This window comes from Miscanthus floridulus, chromosome 7 (assembly GCF_019320115.1).
Source record: "Miscanthus floridulus cultivar M001 chromosome 7, ASM1932011v1, whole genome shotgun sequence".
Classification (NCBI taxonomy): domain Eukaryota; kingdom Viridiplantae; phylum Streptophyta; class Magnoliopsida; order Poales; family Poaceae; genus Miscanthus; species Miscanthus floridulus.
Genome location: NC_089586.1, coordinates 23,789,441 through 23,814,689, shown reverse-complemented (window position 1 = coordinate 23,814,689; position 25,249 = coordinate 23,789,441). Strand labels below are relative to the sequence as shown.

The 25,249-nt window shown below is 45.7% G+C and overlaps 1 protein-coding gene across 1 annotated transcript; it reads left to right on the top strand.

Moving 5' to 3' along the window:
• The first annotated feature begins 4,764 nt into the window (after positions 1-4,764).
• Positions 4,765-24,047, top strand: LOC136465213 (uncharacterized). The gene is made up of 2 exons (XM_066464044.1): positions 4,765-4,983; positions 23,634-24,047. The coding sequence occupies exons 1-2, from the start codon at positions 4,765-4,767 to the stop codon at positions 24,045-24,047; spliced, it is 633 nt and encodes a 210-aa protein (XP_066320141.1).
• Positions 24,048-25,249: the final 1,202 nt, after the last annotated feature.

Sequence of the window (25,249 nt, the reverse complement as noted above, 5' to 3'; positions counted from 1 at the left end):
CGCTGAAAAAATAAGCCGAAACACTGTTCCGGCTGGTTTGTTGTAAAAGAAAAGCATTGTTTCGGCTAAAAAAACAAGCTGAAAAGTACGAATTATAAGACAAACGAACCGGGCCTTGGTTTCTGCTTTATGGTAGTGCTAATATAATATAGCCTCTGTTCGCTTCTAATCCAAACTTTTTAGCGTATTTTTTTAGTTGGAACAGTAATTTTCTCTCACAACAAATCAGACAAAATAATGTTTTGGCTTGTTTTTTCAGCGAAGCGAACCGGGCCATACTCCGTACTTTGTTTGGATTTTATTTCTAAAGTGATCTAGACAGTAAAAGTAAAATGTATAATCTTGATTCTATATTGGAAAATAAGGAAGATTTGGATCTTAATTTTTATATTGATTTCTATCTTTCCCATAGTGAGAACCTTAAAATAGCATTGTTAGCTAAAGTATTTGGATCTTATTATCATTTTTCTATCTCATTTTCATTTTTTCTTGAGCGTTTAGAACGGGCAGAGGTTTGAAGGCCACCAAATTAAAGTCCAATAGTGAATGCTCCTTATATTTGATCATTAAAGTCTTGAGTTGGTTAGCAGGCCTATTCAGCTGGTATTAAAGCCGGCTAAAATTATTTTATTGTAAGAAAAATACTGTAGATTCTAACTGATAAGTTCAAGCGAACAGGACCTTCAGTAGTAGTACTAGTACTCCTACATGGTGTCCTCTTTATCTGGCGTCGAGTTTTTTTGCATTGTGGAATATCTACTCCGAACTGGATGTAGGGAAAGAAAATCTACTCTTTTAATTCATTTCTAAGTTATAGTTTCAGAGTCGGTTTGCGGCCCGCAGGAGCATTTTCGGCCGAGCTACATCTCCTCCAATAATTAAAGAAAAAACAATTGGTAAAGCAGTCAGTCTTCTAAATAGCGAAAAAATATTACCATCACATTTGTTGCGTTCCTCCAATAATTTAGAAAACTTCACTCCTAAATGGACTATTTTCAAATCAACTATAATTTTTTATACTTTCTTTTTTCTCTTGTACATTTGCATTGAGAACTGCCGTTACTCTTATTCTTCCCCACGTACTTTTATCTCCAGATTGTCCTATTGTTGCACACCTATATTTCCGTGCAATTCGATCAACATTTCCCAACCGTGTAAGGATTGAGAGTTGTCCTTGAAGAACGTTTTTTTTACAATCTTACCAAAAAGTCAAGATTGGGAGGAGTGGGCTTTGGAAAACCTTGAGATGCTCTAACACCTAATTTTCAAAAGTTTCCAATCCATCCATACTTGAAGCCTTTTTCTTAGCTTCATTCTTCTGATGCCCGATCCATCTTCGCCCGTGCAATGCTGCCAATGGTCGCCCGAGTCAATGCACCGGTAGAAAGGCCAGCCATGAACCTTAAATCATCAACCCTAAGGCCAGTCTTAATGGAGGTTTCATGAGAGTTTTATGGACATTAAATAAGCTAACCCTTAGTGAGATAACAAAGTGAGATAAGATAAAAATTTCATGAGATAAAATGAGTTTCAAGAAGATGAAGCTTATCTACACTATTTCCAACAAAAGAGATTTTTGAAAACAGGGACATGAAACCCTTAGTGAGACTGACCTAAGGGCTCGCTGGAAGCTAGAAGGAATGATGACTTTTGAACGGAGCGGGAGCTAGAGAAATTAATTCGAGTGTCACGAGTCTTGATCGATGCCAGGTCTCGTATAGCATGTACGTGACGTAAGGAACAAATCAAAGCGGTGTTATATATTAGTATAGTTTACAACTTGGTTTTGTTCTAATTTTCTTTTAGAAGAGAACAAAAGATGACCTACTACAGGAATGATTCGTTAGAAGAGTATCTACATATAGTGGCGGAACCAACAATTTTGACTAAGGGAAGGCTGAATACCTTGTAAGTATGATAAATGTTACATAAGTGTATGTCTCAACAATCTTTTCAATGCTTTTACATATGTATTTAGTATTAATAATAAAAAAATCACAATATTATGGTAAAAGATGAGTACAAATGGGTAAAATGTGATGTGCATTGAAATGTTTATAAGAGTATTTATTTTTTTTCACTGTTTTAGGGGGGGCACGCCCCCCCTTGTTCCTGCAGTGTCACACAACATTATCGTTAGCTGTGAGCTTTAATTACTCCACTCGAGCGATATGGCGTGAAGGCCTCCGGTGGATGCACAAGAGGCCAAGGCTAGCAGGGTGGGGCATATTGTTTACCATCGCCTATCTTGTGTGGAGGTGTCGGTGTTTTATCGACCGACTAGTAAATTTGTATGATCGTCGCACTGCTCTACGAAGACGGTGGTAGCATACAAAAGACACAAGGAATTATACTGGTTTAGGCCGAAGCCCTACGTCTAGTTTCAGAGAAGATCGAGTACGTGTTTCTCGATTGAATGCTCTGAAGTTCTTACAGTGGGGTATACAAAAAGAGTGGAAAGAGGTAGGAGAGTGGAAAGGAACTGTCCGAACAGAGGATTCAGGAGTATGGTGATGCCTTGGAAGGGTGCCCTAGCTGTCCTTATATAGAGTCCGAGCCCAGGCCACATACAAAGAGATAGGTTCTCCTGACTGAGGGGGCGTGAGCCTAAGGGAGGAAACTTAGCTAAGTTTGGCTGGCAAGGAACACCATCTTGTCTTGGTGTAGCGCACGTCTATGCGTGGTTGTCGTCATGGTCTTGTGCCCACGTCGCGGCATGATGTGGCGTGGTGCTACTGTGCCAGTTGTGGCGGTACTGTAGACTCGGTGATGGTTCGCCAGCCGTCCAGTGTGATGTGGTCTCACCGTGGCCTTCATCATCGCCTCCTAATCTCCTGGGGTGTCGTACGGGGTTGGTAGCCGCCCTTGGGTCATCGTTCGTCTTGCTGCTTGTGGTGTCGACAGCCACGACCTCGAGCTCCAGGGTTATGGCCTTCGTTGGTTGGGAGGGCCCCAAAAGTCAAGGCCACCGTCATGTGCCCCATCCCGTAGTGGGTGGGGTCGTACGCCCATCTCGTCGGGCCATATTTGGACGGTGGGTCACTGTATAGACCGCCACTGCTTGGTGGTGTTGTCTTGTCTGTACTACGTGGTGCAGGGATGGCGTCTGATTGGGCTGAAGGGGCTATTGTCCCCTCGGTCCTTGCGGGGTCAGTGTGGCGTGCCTGCTCTTGGCACGCCTAGCAGAGTCCGATCTCTCCCCGTTCCTCCCAGGTATCGAGACGGAGGAGAGGTCATGTGGTGTTGCACGGCGTGTGGTGAAGGTAGAGGAGGCCGTGGCCAACTCCTGCCTTAGTGCTTGGCCTAGGTCCACACAGCTTAGTTGGGCCACAGTCGATTGGTCTTATGCTAGCTAGTGTTCCGTGGGCCACCCAAGCGGCTAACTAATCAGTGTCTCGAGATACCCGAGGTATCGTGACCCCAACAGGAGGGCAGGGGTGCAACAGCACCAGTGGAGAAATGCACTTTAAGTCTTTAGGGACCTATATGACACTTAGAGACAACTTCAAGGACATGTGGTGAATTTCACTCTTTAACATACCGACTCAGTTTGCCTATATAAAATGTCGGGTTCATAAATCCGAGGTCCCCAATGGACCTGCTTCCCTGCAAAACTCGGCCCAACAGGAGGCGCAGCAATAACGCGCGGCTGGGCCAGCCCAGATACATAATGACAGACCGACACAACAATCCAGTCTTTGATCGGAGGGCCTAGCCAAGGTGGAACCATGGTCTGACTCCGACCTCTTTCTTCGACCGAGGATACGCCGGACCTCTGCTCGTTGCCCTTTCCCGACTGACACAGTCGGGGCCGACTGGGAACGACCGATCGGAGACGCCCGCTTGGTGAGGGCCCTAGGATTAGGCAGGAGCGGATAAGGTAAGACACTCAAGTCAACCACAATATCAAGGTTCGTACCCTGCCATGCCCTGCGTACCTGCAGGACGGTGTCACCAGACCATGCCAGACGGGCACTATACAACCTTCTAAACTTGTTAGAGCACAAACAATATTATAGGCGCCGATGTTTGCCGTACCAGGCAAACACGGTAGAGCCTGCCAGATGCGTCTAGACATAAATAGTATTATGGGCGCCGATGACCATCTCGTACTCGACAGCATGGGCAACAAAACTGGGTAGCACACATATACATTCTCTCTCTCTGACTTGTAAGGTCATCCCCTTCAACTATAAAAGGGGATGAACTCTCTCCTAAAAGGGGTTTTTTTGGCTCTCTTTCAAAAGAGAAAGGCTAGACGACTCGAGGACTCGACGACCTGAGGACTCGAACAGCTCAATAGCCCTAGAACTCGACAGCTACACAAAGCATACGCTCCAATACTTAGCGCACGTTAGAGCACCCGTCACTCTCGGCCATTCGGTTCAGAGTCTGACCGGGCCTTTAACATCCCCTTCTTATTCCTACTCGTTTGTAACCCCACAACAAACTTTGAGCACCTGTTCTCAGGAATAAAGTCATCGATCGACTGAAACCGAATGTAGGGCACATTGCCTAAACCAGTATAAATCCTGTGTCATTGAGTGCTAGGCTACATCCGATCACAACGTACGACAAAACTACAAAAATTTACTTATTAGTCACTTTTCGCACTGATAGTTGGCGCTGTCCATGGGGAGAACGCCGTGCGTTCACGCTTTTGGTCATCAGATGGCCCACCTTTCTGCCATCTTTGAAATGGTGGGCTCGAGCGATACGATTCGCTTTGGCTCGCTAGAGTTCCCAGTGCTCCCACCTGTTGGGATGTGGGTTCCTCTCGTCTTTGTGCCACTCCAGACCTTCCTCTTTGGGAGTCTAGGCTTCATCACCGACCGACTCGGTGTACTCCACCTCCTTGAGGAGGTGCTCATCCCGGCGTCCACTGGAGGAGGAGCGCCCTCCACTGGCCTCGGGCCACTCGACGACCTCAACGTCGAGACACTCGCGCTTCACCTCGAGCCCATGCTGGGCTCAAACGCCACGGTGAGTAACATACATGTTGTTCTTTACTCACTATTTAACCTCTTCCACCGACTCTCCGGAGGGACCCTATTGTCCCTACCGTGACCACCGTGTGACCGGTTCCCCTATGGTTTCGCATCCCCCATGGACGCAAGCGCTTGGGGGCTCCAAAGGATGATGACGCCGCCCCCTCTCACATCCGAGTTCGTGGGGATGGTAGGCTATGCCCCCACCTCCTTTCATGACCTCGTCGATGACAAGGTCGAAAGCGATGGCTCCAACATCGGCAACGTCGTGGCACATGGCCACCTTCTGTCCCAGGAGTGCGCTATGGCGGATGCCCCGAGATAGCCACCGATGGTAGCGGAGTCTCTGCACACTCACACCCCTCTGGACCACCGTGTGAAGGCCCTCGCGCGTGTGTAGAAGCATTACGAGGAGTTACGGCAAAGGCGACAGAGCTAGGTGCCACCCGCGCTGGCATGCTCGGCGCAACATCCTGCACCACGTGCGCGTACTTCAATAAGCGACGCTCAGGGTCATGCCCGTCAGGTCCAGTGTAACATCCTAAATGGAGGGGTTGACCCCCTCAGTTCGCTTGGGCTGGCCAGAACATCACTGCTGCGGCAATGCTTCTACGCGGCCTCCCTGAGCCTACCGACCCCTAGAAACAGGCAATCCATCAAAACCTCCGGGTGCTGGTGGAGACCGACGTCATTCAATAGGCAGAAAGCTCTACATCATGACACTAGCTCGTGGCCTCTTGCCCAACCAGAGGACTAGGGCCACACCAGTCGAATCGCTCCATCCACTCACCACTGCTGTTGCCGGGTGTGGGGCAGGAAGCCACGGTTGCACCGACCCTCGACCCTGAGCTTGCTCCACACTGACCACCTGTGCGTGAACGCCTCGGGACAAACCATGATGCTCGTAGCGTCATCAACAATCGACGCCATGCCCGGCATGATGATGACGTCTATCGAGTGGCGGCGAGAGCAGATGGCACGGGCCTCGGCCTAACCATCGAGGAGTGCGAGGACTCGCACCCCAGGCATGGTGGTTGACCAAACGACCGAAGCCCTAGCCTGGGCGGCCTGGGGCCATAGGCCTTTGGTCATCGCATTCAAAAAGTGTCATTCCCATAGTGCTTCTGACCACCCACCAACATCGCTAGATACACCAGGGAGACAAACCCCTAGTATATGGCTCGAAGACTTATAGCTCGCCTACCGAGCCAGAGGAGTGGATGATGATCACTTCATCATTAGTACCTCCCCATCTGCATGGGGGAGCATGTTCGAGCATGGCTCGAATTCCTTCTGCCCGACAACATCTGTGACTAGACAGATCTCAAGAGGGTCTTCATCAGAAATTTCTAGGGGACATTGAAAGGTCCTTGTGTGGTTTTGGTAATTAAGTGACAACCTAGGTGGACTAATTGTGTTTATGTAAGATACACAGGTGATTAGTCCACAGGTACATGTGTGTGAGCAACATATGCCATGAAGGTGAAAATGGCTTAGAGATGTTGCAAAGCTCACACATGTGATGATGAAGGAGCTCATTGCACATGAGATATGACATTGAGTCATGTGATCAAGATGGAGAAGATCAAGACAAGACTTGGCTTGATGGATCGGTTGCAAGCGTGAAGGGCAAGTCGGAGGCTTTGGAGCGATGGACCGCGTGGCGGTGAAGCTTGAGCAAGACTTGGCGCCGATGGATGAAGGCAATGGTGAAAAGCAAGTGAAGTCAAGATCGATGAACCAATATAATCACATGATGATATGAAGTGGATCATATCATTGTTGATCATGTTGGTGCATGTGTTGCATCGACATTAGAGGAGATGGAATGGAATGCACAAAGTAAAGGTATAACCTAGGGCATTTCATTTCACCGGTCATAGGTGTGTAGAGAAGTTGATGACCAGGTTTAGGATAGATGGCCGTACTATCAAGAGGGGCAAACTTGTTTGCATATCGATCATCTAAGTGCCACTCGAGTGATCTAACTTTGCATCGTTGCTAGGATTGAGTGGTGTGGTAAGTTGAGTGGCTAATCCTTTAGAAAAGGTTTGTAAAAATGCTAACACACATACACATGGTGGTGTACACTTGGTGGTGTTGGCACATTTATAAAGGAGATGAAGTTGGAGTTGATGTGGATCAACTCGGCGATGGAACGGAGGTGAGAAGGGTTTGAAACTCCACCGGCGGAGTGCGGACAGTCTGACGGTGCCACCGGTGCCCTATACAAAAAAGACAGGGTCTAACAGAGTGCACCGGACGCTAGGTCATGCGTCCAATCAGTAGTAGCAGTGAGCGCGCGGTCTTAGTCTTGTGACCGGACGCTGGGGCGAAGAGTGACCGGACGCTCAGGGTCTACGTCCGGTTAGGCTGATGTACGGTGATGTAGGCGATGTAGAGAAGGTAGATAAGGACCGGACGCTGATGCTGCATCTGATCATTATCGATCGGACATGTTCAGTCGCGATTGGTACCTTACTGGATACAACTGGACGCTGGGGTTGCTGCGTCCGGTCACTTTGAGCAGCTGCGTCTGGTCATCACTTGACCGTTGAGATCAAGCATCAGTTATTGAATGGAGGCAACATGTGGTAAGCATCAGTTGACCAGATGCTGAGGTCCTACGTCCGGTCGTTTCGATTGGAGCGTCTGGTCGTCCCAAAATTTGCCTAGTGAAGGGGTAACGGCTAGTTTAGCCCATGGGGCTATAAATAGAAGGTGGTCTCGGCCATGGCTAGTGCAGAGCACCTTGGGGGACTTTGTGTCCATGCTTGAGAGTGCTTGGGAGCCTTACATCTCACATATGCTTGATAGTGATCATCTGATTGTGTGAGAGAGCGATTCTAGTGCGATTGCATCGTGAGGTTGCATCGAGTGGCACTAGATGATCGAGTTTCAAGTCAGTGGTGCTTGTTACTCTTGGAGGTTGCCACCTCCTAGACGGCTTGGTGGTGGTCTTTGTTGAAGCCCACAAGAAGCTTGTGCGGTGCTTCGGAGAAAAGCTTTGTGAGGGGCATTGTGCTCGTCCCGCGGGAGCCACGAAGAGCAACTCTAGTAAAATGTGTCATTGAGCTACCCTCACTTTTAGGGTAGGTTCTTATGGTGCCCGACGTGCGGGCTTGGCGGGTGATGCCAATTAGCCACCGAATCACCAAGTGAGCGGTCGACACAATAGGGACTAGCGTGTTGGCAAGCACGTGAACCTCGGGAGAAAATCACCGTGTCAACCTTGTTCTTCCTGTTGGTTTGCAATCCCCTTACACAAGCTTGTGATTACTTTTATATACATTGTGCTTGTGTAGTTGCTCTTATGATTAGTTAGCTTGTGTAGCTCACTAGTTACCTTCTTGTATGTGTAGCATAGAAGTAGCTCCCTTGCGTGGCTAATTTGGTTTGTATAACCTTGTTAGTCACTTTGCTTAGTTTGTGTAGCTAAGTATTTGCGCTCTCTAATTTGGCATTGGTTGCCTTGTTTTTGAGCATTGCTAGTGAGCTTAGGTGGCTTTGTGCTTTTACTTACTATCATGTGTAGGAGCTCTCTTGTTGCTTAAAGTACTAGTGGCATAGGTTTGTGTGACCTTGCTTCTATAATTGGTTAGGTGAGCTCTAGCGAGCTCGGCACCTTTGTTGGTTAATTAGTATCTTTGGAAGGTGCTAGAGAGCATAGATAGAGGGGTGTAGTCTTGGCTAGACTGACAGTTTTAATTCCACACTTGTTTCGATTAGCCGACACGATTAATTTTATAAAGGACTATTCACCCCCTCTCTAGTCCGCCATCTCGACCCTACAGACATATGTCTGTCCTGGGAATTCCTGGGACCTCAAGAGTTGCCAGCAGGAGCCCAACAAGTCCTAGCGGGATTACATTCGCGGGTTCTCAAAGCGTTGCAACTCTCTTCCTGATGTCGTCGACGTGGATGTTATCAGTGTGTTCCTCTCTAGGACAACGTACAAGTCCTTGGTCCACAAGCTCGGCTGTGTGAAGCCCTGTACCATCCACAACCTGTTTGACATCGTCACAAACCATGCCTCTAGTGAGGAGGCGGTCGGGGCGGTCTTCAGCAGTGGTCGGGACAGGGGCAAAGCCAAACGCGAGGACCAAGGCGAGGGCCCCTCCACACAAAAGGGCAAGAAAAACAAGAAGGATCGACACCGACCGGCCAACCCAGCTTTGGTCGCCGAGGTCGATCGTGCGGGCAAGCAGCTCCAGCAGGGCCAGGAAACAAACACCCCATATGTTTCTTCTTCTTTTTTAAGAAAAAAATGTTGGCAGTCCCTCTGTCTAATCAAATCTATCTAAACCTATTTTTTTGTACAAATTAAACTATTAATGTCCGTTTGCAATGCCTAAAAGGTTACACATTTCTGTTAGTTGGAGCCTGATTGTTTGATTTGCTTACTCTTTGTGCTTACATTGATGCCAATCTAATGATCGGCGTAGGATTGTTAACACATTTTCCTTTCTTACTTACTGTGTCCCATGTGCCGTTTTCTTCATTTACTGATGCCCTGTACTATTGTGTTCCAGCAAGGAAATATTTCTTGGATAAACTCTAAACACTGTTCCTGCCCACAAATCTATGTGTACCAGGCTTTCCTTCCAGGGATTTCTTTGAAAGTTGAAGGTATGCCAATATAGTTCATGTTTCTTTTGTGCTGCTCCATGTAAATACTGCCTAATTCAGTCATATAAATGTTTGATCTCTAAATAATACTGCATATGACATGGGAATTTTCTTTGTCCTAGCAAACATGACTTAACTTAGAGAGAAAATAATACATTACATTTTGACTCATGGAATTCATGTGGCTACGAATAGTCCTCCATATCCTACTTTTGGTTTTGCCAAAAATTTGGTTTAACCAAACAAGGTTTCATGTATTTCAAAATTGGACTACAAATCTTTTTATTTATATTCATTCACAAAGAGACATATGCATCAATAGATTTTGCTCCGTCAAAAGCCTCATCCTGTACTTTTCTTTGTCGTATCATCTAAGCATTAAAGTTTCTCCGCTGAGGATACGACTTGAAGATGCACAAGCTGTGAGCCCCCCCCCCCCCCCCCCCCCCCCCCCCCCCCCCCACACACACACACACACACACCCACTATTGCCATGCGACGAACAACATTTCTGTGTGGTGAGGCTCTATTTGTGCTCAGTGCAGCTACCTACATTGGGTACTGCCTGATAGCAAAAAAAAATGCGTCAATGCTCCCTTAAAATACATAGTGCCAGCTTCAGTGTTCGTTTTTTTATTGAGACACAATGCACTTCCATCTCACTTATATTGTTACAGCCATCTACCAGTTCAGCTTTGGCTTACCTTAAAAGCGGCTTATTCGGCTTCTTTTTTCAGTTGGAACAGTGTTTTTCTCTCACAACAATTCAGCTTTGGCTTGTTTTTTCAGCCAAACGAACGGCTTGTACCTGCTTATTTGTTTATACATGCCAGTTCAACCAGAAATCTGGAACTTGTTTGATAGATCTTACAGTTCATTTTTTGGGTCAATAGTTTTTTTTTTACATTCACTGATCGCCTACACAAGAATAGTAGTAGATGACAGAAAAATAGTCTGCATTGCATTAATCTGAAATAGAAGTGATATATCCCCTTGCAACCATGAATGATATGAGGTGAATAACAGCTCTTAAAATAACCTCAGCAGGAGTCTGACGGAAAGATATTTAAAATACCAAGTTAGAGCCACTAAAATAGACCACACTAAAGGTAAAGATCTCTTACTGGGTAATATGCAGTGCCACTCAGAGTCCTATTTTGTTTTCAGTTCATTTAGAAATAGGACTGCGTTAACAAATGCATGCCGACATTGATATAAGAGTGTCTTCATCAAATTATGTGCACTCTTAACGTATTATTCAGCCTGTTCGCTTCTTGGTTTCAGCCAGGGCTTATCAGTCAGTCAACAGGGTTTTCCTCTCACAACAAACCAGCACCGGCCGGACTTATCAGCCTAGAAACCAACCAGCGAACAGGCCGATTGTCTTTTTGGGTGAGATTGCCTATGTTATGTGCAATAATCGTCGAGGCTCCTGCACCTCAAAACAAATAATTGACTTCCCTTCCTTTCTCACTTTTTCCCTATATATGTGTCTGTACACTACGTTAAAATAGCACTTCACTGTCGGATCAAAATACCTCATCACTGTCGGATTTTGAACCGACACAACCATACCTACAGTGATGAGAGTAAGCTATCACTGTCGGTTCCTACAAACTGCCAGTGTTCTTCAACTTCACTGCTGGTTCTTTATACAACCGGCAGTGTTCATTTTCATCAACACTGCCGGTTCATAAGACCACCCGGTAGAGTTCAGTTCCAACAACAATGTCGATTTGTGTTTCAACTGGCAGTGTTATAGTAAGAATCACTGTCGGTTTGTGACAAGAACCGGCAGTGATGGCTAAACCAACGCTGTCAGTTTGTGGCTCGAGCCGGCAGTGCCATCACTGTCGGTTTTGTTGATAATCGACAGCGATGTTTACGACAACCCTACCAGTTTTCTAATAACCGACAGTGACGTCACGTTCGTATTTTATTGTTTTATAATTGACTTTAATTTATATTTTTTCGTGGAATCGGGTTTCGCTTTATATACGCTACGTAGACGACATGTCTATCAATATTAAATATTACAATTATTACGGTTACAATTCAAATGTTCTTATCCAGTTCTCGATCCCTCAAAATAAAAAAAGATATGTTCTCGGACTTCACAGATTGTGCAATGCTTCTTAGACTTCTTACAATAATATGGCGAGCCGCTCTGGGCCATACTGGTCCTTGTACTTCACGGATTGTGCAATGGAAAATACTCCATCTTTTTTCAATACCTCGACTAAGATGAATTTTACCAGCTCCGATTGCAGTGCGACGATCTTCATGTCTAATAGCCTTTCGCGGTTATATTTCTTGCGTTGTCGTTCAAAAAAGATGATATCCAAAGAGAAACAGTAAATCATTTTGTTGAATTATTAACAGACATAAATGAAATAGAGATTATACACACCAACTTATCGACTTCTTTCGATTTCTCGCCGATGTAGCGAAACATTGCCCACATTACATAAAACCCGCATTCATTGTTTCCCGCCGGCTGTGACAGGTACTTTACCTCCATTTCGACAACCTTAAATGGGACCTGCGTCCCATCGATATGTCTTCTTCGGACACTGAGCAACATTAAAGGGAGAAACATTAGAAAGCGGTATGTGTGATTAGAAAATAATACGTTATTAGGATCGCTTACTAATTCAGTACTGCCACCAGTGCATCCAGATGATGAAATTGTTTTTTCTTTGAGTCCCACACCTCGATCAGATTTTTAGCAAGATTGACACAAATGAAGACGAAATAATTGCTGCAATCACACAATCCTAATTATCGAATAATCTTAACAAAAAAAGAAGCATAAAATTAAAAGCCGAGAACACATACTCGCAGTTGTAGGCTAGAAGTATGTGGGTTTTGTTCTTCATCGTGAATTTGTTGAAAACACAAATCAATCTCTGTTTTAGATCTTCCACATCACATCCATGGAGGCCTAGACATGTCCTCTCATTGACTCGCAAGGGGTCCAAGAAGCCTATGTAATCCCATTTGCTTTTTAGAATATAAAATTTTGCTATACATCTACATAAAATCATGAAAAGTGCTCAAAAGTTAACAATTTATGTCTCAAGAGAGTAGTTAATTGTAATATCGTACGTGTAGGGTACTTACATAGTCCACAGCGTCAACATTTGAATATCAAGAGAACGTTTCTGGTATAGCTAGAACAAGCACTCCCACTCGACATCAAACTTTTCTTCTTCAGGATAATTAAAAATATATGGCGAACGAATAATAACCTCAAAACCAAAGTCCTCCGTCTCTGTTGCTTGAGCCATGTAATATTCATGTAACTGGCGCATATATGTTGTTAGATTTTATACTCATGATCGGGAACCAAAAGATTGCCCCTTTTATACTTCATTGCCGGTGTTCCCGTCCCTTGTACATCATAATAGATGTTCACGGCCTCTTTCATGGTTAATCCTAGGTTGTCTTCGACGTACTTCTGTATGTTTCTTAAATCTTTATTGTGTATTTTTTCATCTCTTGTTGTAACATATTTATTCTGTGTTTACCTTTTGAATTCGGACTTCAACAAAAACGAAGGCAGTGAGGCACAGAGATTGAAGAAACTAACACAATCTTCCTTCGAGATGTATGCTGTAAATTTTTCTTTCATCAAGGTGGTAACGCTGCCACTGAACGACCTTTTTCTTTTTTGTTGGTCCACTTTGGGAGCATTAGCGATCGAATCCAAGGACCTTTTCTGCGACTGCGAGGATGTCCTTGATCTTGTTTTGGGCTAAGGTGGAGGAGGAGGAGGATGATGATGATAATTCTATTTTCTCGGCGCAGATGAAGATGGAGGAGGAGTCTCTTTTCTCGGGACTGATGAAGATGGAGTCAGACGAGGAGGAATAGAAGGAGACCTCTGTCTTCTCGGGGGGTGGTGGCTCTGGATGAAGAGGGAAGTGATCTCTATTGGGAGATGGTGAGTGATCATCATGGGTGGGTGAAGACTCGCAGTCATCCTCATCATCAGAGGGCACGCTTTTCTTCTTTCTTCAATGTCCATGACGCAACCGAAAGTTTGAACTAGCCATTCTCTAGCTCCATGGGATGCAGCTCCTTCCTGATTCCCAAGTGTTGCATATCCAGGCGTGTGGCTAGTGAATCCTTCGATGTCCCCCGGTGTCCATCAAGGTGTTAAGAGTGTTAGCGCAGACATTTTTAGTGATGTGCATGGGATCAAGACAGTGACGTACACTCAGAAATGGCCAGTAAGGTAGTTTCTAGAAAACCGATTTTTTCTTCCAAACGCTCCTATCTGGTGCTGCTACTGCATTGTCCCCCTTTCCAAGGACAACCTCAAGTTTGTTGAGTTCTCAAAGTATCGCAGGCCTGTCTCGATATTTTGGAGCTAAGCGTTTCTCAATAGTACCATTGAAATCTTTTCTATTCTTGCGGTAGGGGTAATCCTTAGGTAGGAACCTACGGTGTCCCATATAAACTATCTTTAAGTTATTTGGCAGATTTACCGCATCGGTGTCGTCCAAGCACTCGACACATCTAGTATAGCCTTTTGTCTTCTCTCCAGACAACGAACCTCGACCTAGCAGGTCGGTGATTGTAGCGATAAGTACTCCCTTGATCGTGACATGTTCCTTTTTGTACTCGTCCTAAGCATCTGACACACCCTTTTGAAACATCTCTGCTAGCTCATCGATCACTGGTTCTAGAAACACATCGATGTCATTCTTAGGTTGTCTTGGCCCTTGGATCAGTAGTGGCATCTGGATGTACGACCGCTTCATACAGACTTAAGGTGGAAGGTTGTATATACAGAGCATCATTGGCCAGGTGCTATGATTGCTTCTAACCTGGTCGAAAGGATTCATCCCATCTGTGCTCAAAGCAAACCAAAGGTGCCTTACCTCTCCACCGATATCCTTATAGAATATAGTATTGATAGTTCTTCAGTCATGCCCATCGGCAAGGTGCCTCATCATTGTATCTTTCTTAAGCTCTTTGCCATGCCAGCACAACAGCTTGCCTGACTTTGCACATGCAAACAGCCTATGCACCCGGGGAGCTATAGGGAAATACCAAATGACCTTTACAGGACCTTCTCTGGTCTTGGTACCCTCATCTAATGGCTCTTCCTTGTACCGTGGAGCTTCACACTTGGGGCACTTGTCCAAGTCTTTGTATTTTTCTCCACAGTACAATATGCAATCATTGAAACACGCGTGGATTTTTTTAACCTCGAGGCTGATGGGGTAGATCATTTACTTGGCCAAGTATGTCTTTTCCGGCAACTCGTTTTTTTCTAGGAGCATTTTCCTTATTATACCTAACAACTGATCAAAGCCTTTATCGCTCAATCCGTTTGTCGATTTGAACTCTAACAGCATGATGTCAGCTTCAAGTTTGCTCATTGGACAATTCCTATAAAATGGTGTTTTGCCATCTTGTCTCATTTTCTCTAGCTTTCTCAGTTGTGTTTCACTAAGACATCCGGTCTCTACATTACGTAGCAGCTAAGAAATGCCATCGTTATCCTCGGTGTCGTCAGCTAGCGTGTTCCTAAACACATTATTAACTATGGTCATAGGTTTCGTATTGACACTGGGTTCCTCGTCAGCATCGTGGATGGCTATGTCAGGCATGTCCATATTATCATCGTTTTCCTGCAGAACATTCACACTAACCTCACCATGCATAGTCCATATCGTATAGTTTAGTATGACCCCCCTGTAATCAAGTGCGATCGTATAGACTCAATTTGACGAAAGTTCCTATGATTCTTGCAATCTTTGCATGGACAGAAGACAGGGTTTCCATTCCCAGCATGGGCTTTGGCATCGATGATAAATTGGCTGACGCCATACATGTACCGCTTGTCCGTTCGGGACAGATACATCCACTCTCGATCCATCTCTGTACAAAAAAAAATACTGAGACAATAATTACAAAGAATTAATAAGAAATCGAGCTTCATGAACAACAATTGTAGCTCGAAAGTACCATTTTTGGAAAACATGATTGTACATTAATTATTGGAAAAATGAAATTGGTAGCCCCGGCCCTATAAATTAAAAATCATAGTAAAAACAATTATTGCACAATAATGAAGAACATCTATTCTACTCTACTTCTAAGAACTAATTATAGCATCACATACTAACAATGATGATCTTGACCACCGTAATATAATTAGCTAGGAATTTAAATGTGTTCATAGACACCAACCGTTTGGATGATGAATTCACCACAATTTGAGCCTTGCACAAATGTTCAATTGGAAAAGTGCTCTCTAAAATAGAGAAAGAACTAGAATGAGAATCAAGCAATATAGCCATCAAAACGAAACTAATTAAGCAACAAAATCAAAGGAGTAGATGTTTGTTGCTAACCTTAAAGCAAAAAGATCAAGTCATTCTTCAAAATCCAAGCATTAGCTTCATGGTGAAGAGCAACCGCAACAATGGAGGGAAGGGTCCAAACGCGTGCCTCTGTTATCTGGATAGAAGAGAGGAGGAAGGAGTGGACGGCTGCAGCCTTTTTGTGTTGTAGGCTTATCATCGTCGGTTTTTGGCTAGAACCGACAGTGATAGAGCCCAATCATTGTCGGCTCTTGGCTTAAACCGACAGTGATGAGTGGCCGCCAAAACACTACCGGTTGAAGCCACAAACCGGCAGTGATGTGGTCCTTCACTGCCGGTTTTAGCCCAGCCTCAATTATTTTTTTTATTTTTAAGCTCATAACCGACAGTGAAGATACATCACTGCCGGTTCTCATAAATCCGACAGTGATGATGTCGATAGTGATGTACAAATCTGACGTAATGGTAGGTACCATCACACCAAGACTTTGGTACTGATGGTCCTCTGCGAAAAGACCTCCAGTTAGTTCCAGAGCTCTTCTTCGTACAAGAAAATGTAGTAGCCACAAGAGGAGCCCACTGTATTTCTATGTAGCATATCCCAGTTGTGTATATTCTCTATTTTTTCTCTCTATGATGCACTGGGCTTCTGCAACATAGTCCTGTGCAGTTTACCTCCAGTTGTGAGTTTGAATAACTTTTTTCTCAGATTTTCGTTTAACATTCTCCTCTTAGTTACAACAATCCATCTTATATTTTGGTGTTCTCCTACCTCATAAAGCAACTATGTACTAAAAGCGTGTGTATCAGCCAGAGCCAAATCGTGCCGCCGCGAAGCGCGGGGGACCAGCTAGTTATACGTGTACAAACAAAATGGCACGTAGCGAATTTCCTTGAGCCGGAAGGTTAGCTGTTGCATGCGTGTTGCCTCGTAAACGACACGCGATTTAGGAATGCCGACACCATCGTAACCATGCATGACCATGTGCGTGTTACACAAAACAGCTAGCAGGTCGCCCTCGCCCAGGCGTACGCGTGCTCGTTCGTACGCTACGTTCCAATGCAAGTCTTTGCGACGTCGAGCTTTCGTCGTGCGTGCATGCCCGATATAAAAGGTGGGGCCCCTACTACGTGCCGACGACACATGCAGGCGGTTTCGCGGAGCGGCGCACCTCGGTCGGCGGGGCCCCTGGCTGCGCTGCGGTCGGTCCACCTCCACCGACGCACCGCACGCACCAGCCCTCCAAATTTTTTATATTTTAGTCTTTTTTTAAAGGTTTATCACAAATAGATCTCTGACAAAAAGAATTCAGAAAATAGACTCTTAGCTCGACGCCATTGATACTGGCGTCGAGCTAGGCGCCAACGTCTCTAGCACCGAGCTCCTGAGCACGATGAGTGATATGCCAGAGAACTCGACGCCAGTCACTCTGCCACCGAGCTCGACGCCGTTATTACTGGCCCCTGGCTGCGCTGCGGTCGGTCCACCTCCACCGACGCACCGCACGCACCAGCCCTCCAGCCGCCACGCGTCGTCGTCCTGCGCGCGGCGGCCGCCCCGACCGAAGCAACGGAACGCGCGCGCTTCGGAGATGAAAATGATGATGATCCATCGGCCCACCAGGCAGTCCGGAACGGCCCGCGAGGCTGGTCGGGTGGCCCCGTGCCCGACTCCAGCTTCTCCCCGTCCGGCCCGGAACTACCGCGTGGGCTCGAGGCCCTGGTGGGCTGTCGTATCGTTTGCCATCCTTGCCTGTGCTGCGCGCAGGCCGTATCGAGTGCCCGTGAGCCCAACAGGTCTCCTTGCTTTAAAATCGGGATTCCTTACAAATGCAGGCAGTCTCTCCGTTGTCTCTCTCCCTCTCTCAAAACGATAATGCTCAGGACGTCCGACCGAGCGCGTCCGTCCAAACACCCCGTACATGCCTAACAGCCAACGAAGGGCCTGCTCCATCTCCGTTTTTTCCTCGATCTCTACACTAGGACAGCCCAAAAATCTCTAACTCCTGACTATCGCTTCGCTGGTCGTGGCTCACTCCACCCACCCCAAGCCTCCTCGTGCGCCGCGTGGCACCCCCATCCGTGCCCCATGCCTGCCCTATCCCCCGCCGCGTCGAGGTCCTGTCGACGCCGTTGTTCCCGTGGCCGATGAAGGAGCTTCGCGTGATGCCATCCCGCTGGAGAGTTTCCCACGCCACTGCCGCAGCAGCGAGCTCCACACGCCGCTGTCGACCCCCATGCCGACATCGAGCTCCACAATGACAATCATCCATTCCTCTAAGCTGCAAGGTAATATTACGTTGAAAGCGTATGTTGAAAGCTTATGTTTTAAGTGTTTTAGATGTTTCATCTGGATATTGCATGTGTTTTATCTAGATGTTGCAAAAGTAGATCGGAATGTTGCATATTTTGCAATGGCTATAAACATATGTTGCAAGTGTACGTTCCAAATATTTTATCTATTTTTTTAGACGTATGTTGCAAGTGTTATTTGATGTTATATGTTACATATTTTTGCAATTGCTTTACATGTGTTTTCAGGTGTTTTTGCAAGCGTTTCATACGCATGTTTCAAGTGTTTTATCTGGCTACAGACTTATGTTGCAAATGTTTTATCTGGATGTTTCAAAGGTAGATCGGTTGTTGCACATGTTGCAATAGCGTCGGTGGCTGAAAGACAGCTGCCTGGGCAGGGCTTCAGCTCCTACCTCACACGGCGCGCCTCGTCCTCTCCTCTCCTCTCCCTCCCCTCCCCTCCCTTCCCTTCCCTCCATCTTGCCTTGGTGTTAGGGTAGGGGTCGTCGAGGGTGCCGCGTTCGGATGCAGACGCTAGCGTGGAATAGGATGCGGGACATGAGAGCATAGGATGTGATGCGGGAGCAGCGTCCGGACGAGTCGTGTGACCGGACGTCCGGGCGCTCGCCCTTCCGTAAAAAAAAGGCAGGCTCCGTTGTGCACTGATACAAAGCTTCATTGCTTTGGCCTTTATTATTAGGATTTCCAGGGGAAATTAGCCCCCTGCTTCAGGGATCCTAATCATCCTGGACATCCCAGGATCGCACGACAACAGCTTCTGGTTCATGGCACAGCTCCATGGGTGACTCGGTTGTGAACTTGTGATTGGAGATAGCAAGCGCCCGTGCGTGCAGCCTTTTGGCTTTAGCCGCTCAGGGGCACGGGCGGATCCATATAGGTCCGACTGGATGCGGCCGCACCCAGACTAAAACGTGAAATACACTGTAGTATGCAAGTTTCTCTCGTATTCGCACCCCTCTTTTCCAAACATCTGCCCATCAATTACCCAACAGGCAGCCAAAGATTAGCTACGCTTGTCGCTTCGACTCACGCGTCGCCTCCCCTGCCGCCGTCCCGCGCCCCTTCTCTCCCCTTCCGCCCTTGTAGTTACCCCGCGCCTATTCTCTCACCTCGACGCGAAGAGGCGGCAGGCGGTGACACTGCTGCACGCTCGTCAGGCGGCTAGCCGCTAGCACTCAAGGGCACAGGCACCAGGACTCTAGGAGTGCAGTTTGCCCGCTGCCCTGCTCTATTTTTTCGTTCAATCTTGGGTCCAGTTTAGTTTGCAAAAAAATTTGCAAAATTTTTCACATTCCCCGTCACATCGAATCTTTGGACGCATGCATGAAGCATTAAATATAAATAAAAAATAAAACTAATTACACAGTTTAGACGAAATCCACGAGACGAATCTTTTAAACCTAATTAGACTATGATTGGACACTATTTGCCAAATAATAACGAAAACACTACAGTAGTCATTTTGCAAAATTTTTTGCATCTAAACAAGGCCCAGGCAAAGAAACCAACTTCAAAGCTTTTTTATTTTTTTTTTCAATTTCCATCGATGGGAACATCCAAATTGGTTTCAATTTTATAGTTCTTGCCTTCTTGGTAGTTTGTCAAGATTCTAGTGTCTGACCTTTTTTTTATTCTTTCTCTGGTATCTGGTAATGATATTTATGAAAACAACCGAATCAACTAAAATATAAATATTTTGTGAATGTTATGAAAAGCATGGAAATGTTTTCCAAAAGAAAATCACACGGGGAGATTGCAATATTAGAAATAGAAAATGCATATATTGATCCCAAAAATTCTAAGAAGACAGTATAGCTCTGGAGATTTGAGAGATCATAGCGACCAATTTTGCCTCTACATTGCGGATGTGATTTTTATTTTTCAATGGACCATTGTATTAACTCTTAGCTAAAATTGAATGGCTTGTTCTTTTTTATCTTTGCTAATGTAGATCTTGTAATTGAGGATTGCATTTTGTCAATGCCACAACAATCTTTTTTATATATAATTGTGTCATTCTCTAACTATATTTTGGTTAACGGTAAGCACTATTAACGCTATTTCATTGTTAGTATATATTATTATTGTTTGTTTTTTATTATTGATGCTAAAATTTTGCCCGCTATTAAGTTACACTACAGTGTGAACATCAAATATATCTAAGTATTGCTATGAAGCCTGGACGGCCGCACCCCCTCTATATTTCTCTAGCTCCGCCCCTGCTCAGGGGTCCTAATGTCAAGAGTAAACTTTGGAAGGACCTCAGCGTTTCATAATGTAAGGTAATTTTAGTTCCAAGTTAAATTCGCATAATTTTAAATATGTCTATAGAAAATATATATTTTAGAGCTCATTTTATAATTTGATGGTGTAGATGTTGGTGTGTTTTTACTTAAATTTATACGACATTGCTAATGCAAGAACTAAAATAATTTAATTTGTACTTTGAAATAGAGCGAGTGCTATCGTTTTTGCATTTTTCTTTAATATATTATAATTGTATATTTATCATTTATAGACTCAATGAGCACTAAACTGACATGCAGTATTTTCTTTGATTAGAAATATTAATTCATATTTCTAAGGTAGTCTGACGGAAAACACTCCTTCCGTTGTACTATATTTTTTTAAAGTAACATTCTAACATCTAGATCAAAAGTTCGTAAGGACTATTTGGAGTCTGTTCGACTGGTATTAAAGTCGACTGAAACTGTTTTATTGTGAGAGAAAATACTGTAGATTCTAGCTGATAAACCGGCTGATACGTTCAAACGAACAGGGCCCATTACAGGAATTCTAAGGGATGTTTGGATTACAGGAATTCTAAAGGAACCACCATTTCTATATTTTTGCTCACGTAGCATCGGTTGGCATTCAGAGGATTAGATGGTATTTAAATTTAGGGACTAAAGTTTAGGGGTGTCACATCGGGTGTTAAATGGAGGTTCGGATAGTAATAATAAAACAAATTACACAAGTCCTCAGTAATCCACGAGATAAATTTATTAAGCCTAATTAATCTGTTATTAGCACATGTTTACTGTAGCACCACATTGTCAAATCATGGACTAATTAGGCTTAAAAAATTCGTCTCGCAAAGTAGTCGTAATCTATACAATTAGTTATTTTTTAGTCTATATTTAATATTCTATGTATATGTCCAAACATATGACATGATAGAAGCTTAACTTTAGGGAAGAAACTAAACAAGGCGTTAGTCACTTCTTTTTCAAAGAAAAGTTCCGTGTACCTATACGCTTTGGAGGAAACTGAACATCTAGTCTTACCTTGTTATAAAAAAAACATCTAGTTCTATTTTCTTTCATCTACGAAGTCCAATGCAACGTAGCACCAGAGGCATTGTTAAGCTGGTGGGAATCTTGTATATAAAAAGCCTAATAATATATGTTAATATTTTATAATCGCAAGTTTGAGCACGGTTTCCATTCTAGTGTTCCAAACGTCAATATTTTTAAATTTTCTGTGTTTTTTATTCATTTGTTTTTAACACTACATTCCTATCTATTTTCTATGTTTTATTTAATCCCTCTATTTTATATTTCTGCAATGCTGTGTTCCAATCAGGCCCTTAATCATGAATTATTACAATAGCTACACTTATAGCATTGCCGACAAAAGTTAGTTCACTCAAAAACGAAGTTACATACTCGCAGAAGTGGATCTAGCATCAGGACGTAGTGGACTTGAGCTCTCGCGTTGTACGTGACATGAGGAACAAATCAAAATTTTGGAGGGAAGACTAGAGATGAAAGGTAATAAATTAAGAACCTTCAATCTTATTTTTGTAGATCCGCCACGACATACTCGTATACACTACTTCGTTAATATGCCGTCCAAACCTCCTAGCAAAGAGAGAAAGAAACGGGGAAGGAGAAATACCCCATTTTGCAGTTAACCCCTGGAACGGCAACAAAGAGGTCCACAGGGAATCCGCCACAGCGCATCCCACCCCACGCGGCCTCCGATGCGCTGCACGTGAGGCGGCCTCCCCGCATTAACCTTGTGTCAGACGCCCTCACGTGGCGGGCACCAACTGCACCGCCCCTGCCCCCACCACGCCACGTATGCGTGCCTCGGATTGTCTACGCAGAGGGCGTACGTGCACACGTTCGGGCGTTGCACACGCACACCGGCATCTTGTACTCGTGTTTTTCTTTCTTTCCAAAAATCCACGTTACACTTCTTTACCCACCCACTCGCTAGCCTTGCCGTTGGCGCCCTGGGTCCCGGGCCGTGGGCCCCACACGTCATGGTGAAAAGACCTGTGCGACGAGAGTGTGATGTGACCTGTCAGGCGTCCGTACGTTTTAACGCCTTTTTGTTAATCGCGTGGAGGGCGATTTGCATTTGACCAGAGATTAAGCCCATGAGACCGACAAAGCGGTGTTAGAACCAACCATGACCATGACACACAGATTATTCTGATGCTTTCATCAGTAGCAAAGCTCCTTTTGTTAGAGCATGAACGATATGATATTTAGGTCTACGTGGGTGCTGTGTGACCAAGCTAGATTCATGATTACAGGCAAGAGACAACATCCATGCATTGCTTCGACATCACTCTTCGCTAGAGAGATCAGTGTCCTAAAAGTCTAAAGAAACACACATCTTACCACTAGTTTCTAGCTCGCTAATTCCCCAAGACAAAGTTAAGGACGTACGTTCTATTTGGGTCAAATTCTATGGGGAAATGCTAATATATATGCTATGAGCTCAAGGGCTTATTGGCCTCGGAGTTTTGTATTTAAGCCTAGGAAATGCTTTGAAGTCAACCATTTGGGTATTCAAAACAACATTTAGCATTACTATATCTCGCTTAGGTAGATTATTAGTAGTGTCCTGCTAGCCTAAAAATAAGTAGATTAGTAGTCCTAGACCTAATTCACCAAGGCAAGTTGAGGACGTACGCCGCCTTAGGGTCAAATCCTATGGGTGACTGTTATGGAGCTCAATGGCTTATTAGCCTTGGAGTTTTGTATTTATGCTTAGGAAATGCTTGGAGTACTTGTAGCAATGTTCTTGAAGGATATGCTCTACTGGAGAGCTAAGTTTTCCACTTCACATGTGAGTTTCAGGTCGGTACGGCACTAATTTTTTTTAAAGAAATGGCAGGAGCCCTGTCTTTCAATTAAGATAGAAAAAGATGTGTTTATACACAAGCAGCAAGGTAGGGCACTAATATTTCAACAAGAGGCCCTGCCAGTAATATTATGCTTGTTTGGATACTAAGATGCCATTTCAAATTCCTAGGATTAGATATGTCGGGTATCAGTATTAGGGATACCTGGAAGAAGAAAGCTAATGGCCGTGAACGCTAACTCCCTCGGATGGTCAAAAGCGTATCTTGGTCTCGCCCGGCCCCGAGGGCACGGGCTCCGTCTCGCCTGACCTCAAGGATGCGGAATCTGGGTCAGCCAACCCCAAGGGTGCGGGCTTCGTCTCGCCCGACCCCTCGAGCGAGAGCCTCGTCACGTCTGACTACGAGGGCACGGGCTCCGTCTCGCCCGACCTCAAGGATGCGGAATCTGGGTCAGCCAACCCCAAGGGCACGCGCTTCGTCTCGCTCGACCCCTCGGGCGAGAGCCCCGTCACGTCTGACTTCGAGGGCGCGGACTCCACCGCGCCCGATCCTAAGAGCGCGGGCTCCGCCTTGCCCGACCCCGAGGACGCGGGCTCCGCCTCACTCGACGAAGGTCCGTACCGCCCCAACCACTATGGATCTAAAAGTACGAGTCCAGGGTCAAACTTCTGACGCTAGAAGGGGAGCAAGCGCGTCTTGACGTGACCCGCGGCCACGACGGGCCATGTCTGAGGACGCACGTCGCCAATAGTATCGGGCGTGCCGACGCTATGCTACCTACTTCCCGTACGGCCTCCTATGGAGGAGTCAGCTAGCCATACCATCCGCTAGGACGGAATGGAGCGCGACGACCAGCTGACGACACCCACGTACGGCGCCAGTGACGAACAAGGCCACAACATGGAGCCATCCCCGTCGTCATCTACAGAGACGACGGGACCCATGTAAAGGAGATGAAAGACGTCGTAATCCCGGGAGCCTTCCTCTCCCCGTCTTTCTCTCTCTCTCTAATATGACCTACGTCTTCCCCTTCATCTATAAAAGGGAAGCAGGGCGCTCCATGGGAAAAAAGGGGCGGTAGAGAGAGAGCTCAACCAGACTCACTCTTTTCACCAGAGACTTGGGACCTTCTCTCTCACCTGTTTGTAACCCCTACTATAAACCAAGTGTCGGTAACACGATAACAGCAGACTGGACATAGGGACGTTTCGCCCGAACCAGTATAAATCCTTGTGTCCTTCAAGCACAGCCATCTGGGTCAGACACGTAAATCACAAAATTTACTAGCTGGTGATCCAAAACACCGACAGTTGCCACGCCAGGTAGGGGCCTTTTGCACGTCTCATCATCCACAATAGGCCACGAATAGCTAGCCACGACATTAGCTGGGTCCCGGGCACGCATGTGCGCTTCGAGAGCTTGGACTTCATTGTCACCGTGGAGGGAGAGTTGGCACGGGCTCCTGCCCCTATCCAACTTTTTTGTTCCATCGACCTCGACACAACCGTCGAAGCCCTCGAGAAGCTGCAGCTGCGTGCACCAGAGACCCGTGTCCTCAGGAGCGACCAGCTCCTCGGCTTTGACTATGGAAGGCTGAAGCGCCAACTCGATGCCTTCTTAGGACCTTGACCATCCTAGGAGGATATGCGCTGCCTCACCTTCTCCTTCGCTAACATCATAACATAGCTTACTGGAGGGGAGCCGCTCTCCCCTAGAATATCTCACCCGGGATGCCCCAATAGCGTTCCCGTTCGGTCTGTGCAATGCCACGAGGACCATTGGTCACCTCATGGTACAACGCATGTACCTGCCTCCCACGGATGACAAATTCATGGGAATGACCGATTATGTCGTGGAGTCTTTCCATGACCTTC

Coding starts and splice junctions, on each gene's coding strand:
- LOC136465213 (XM_066464044.1), top strand. CDS start 4,765: ATGTGGGTTCCTCTCGTCTTTGTGCCACTCCAGACCTTCCTCTTTGGG. Junction 4,984..23,633: donor TGCTGGGCTCAAACGCCACG/GTGAGTAACATA, acceptor GATGGTCAAAAG/CGTATCTTGGTCTCGCCCGG.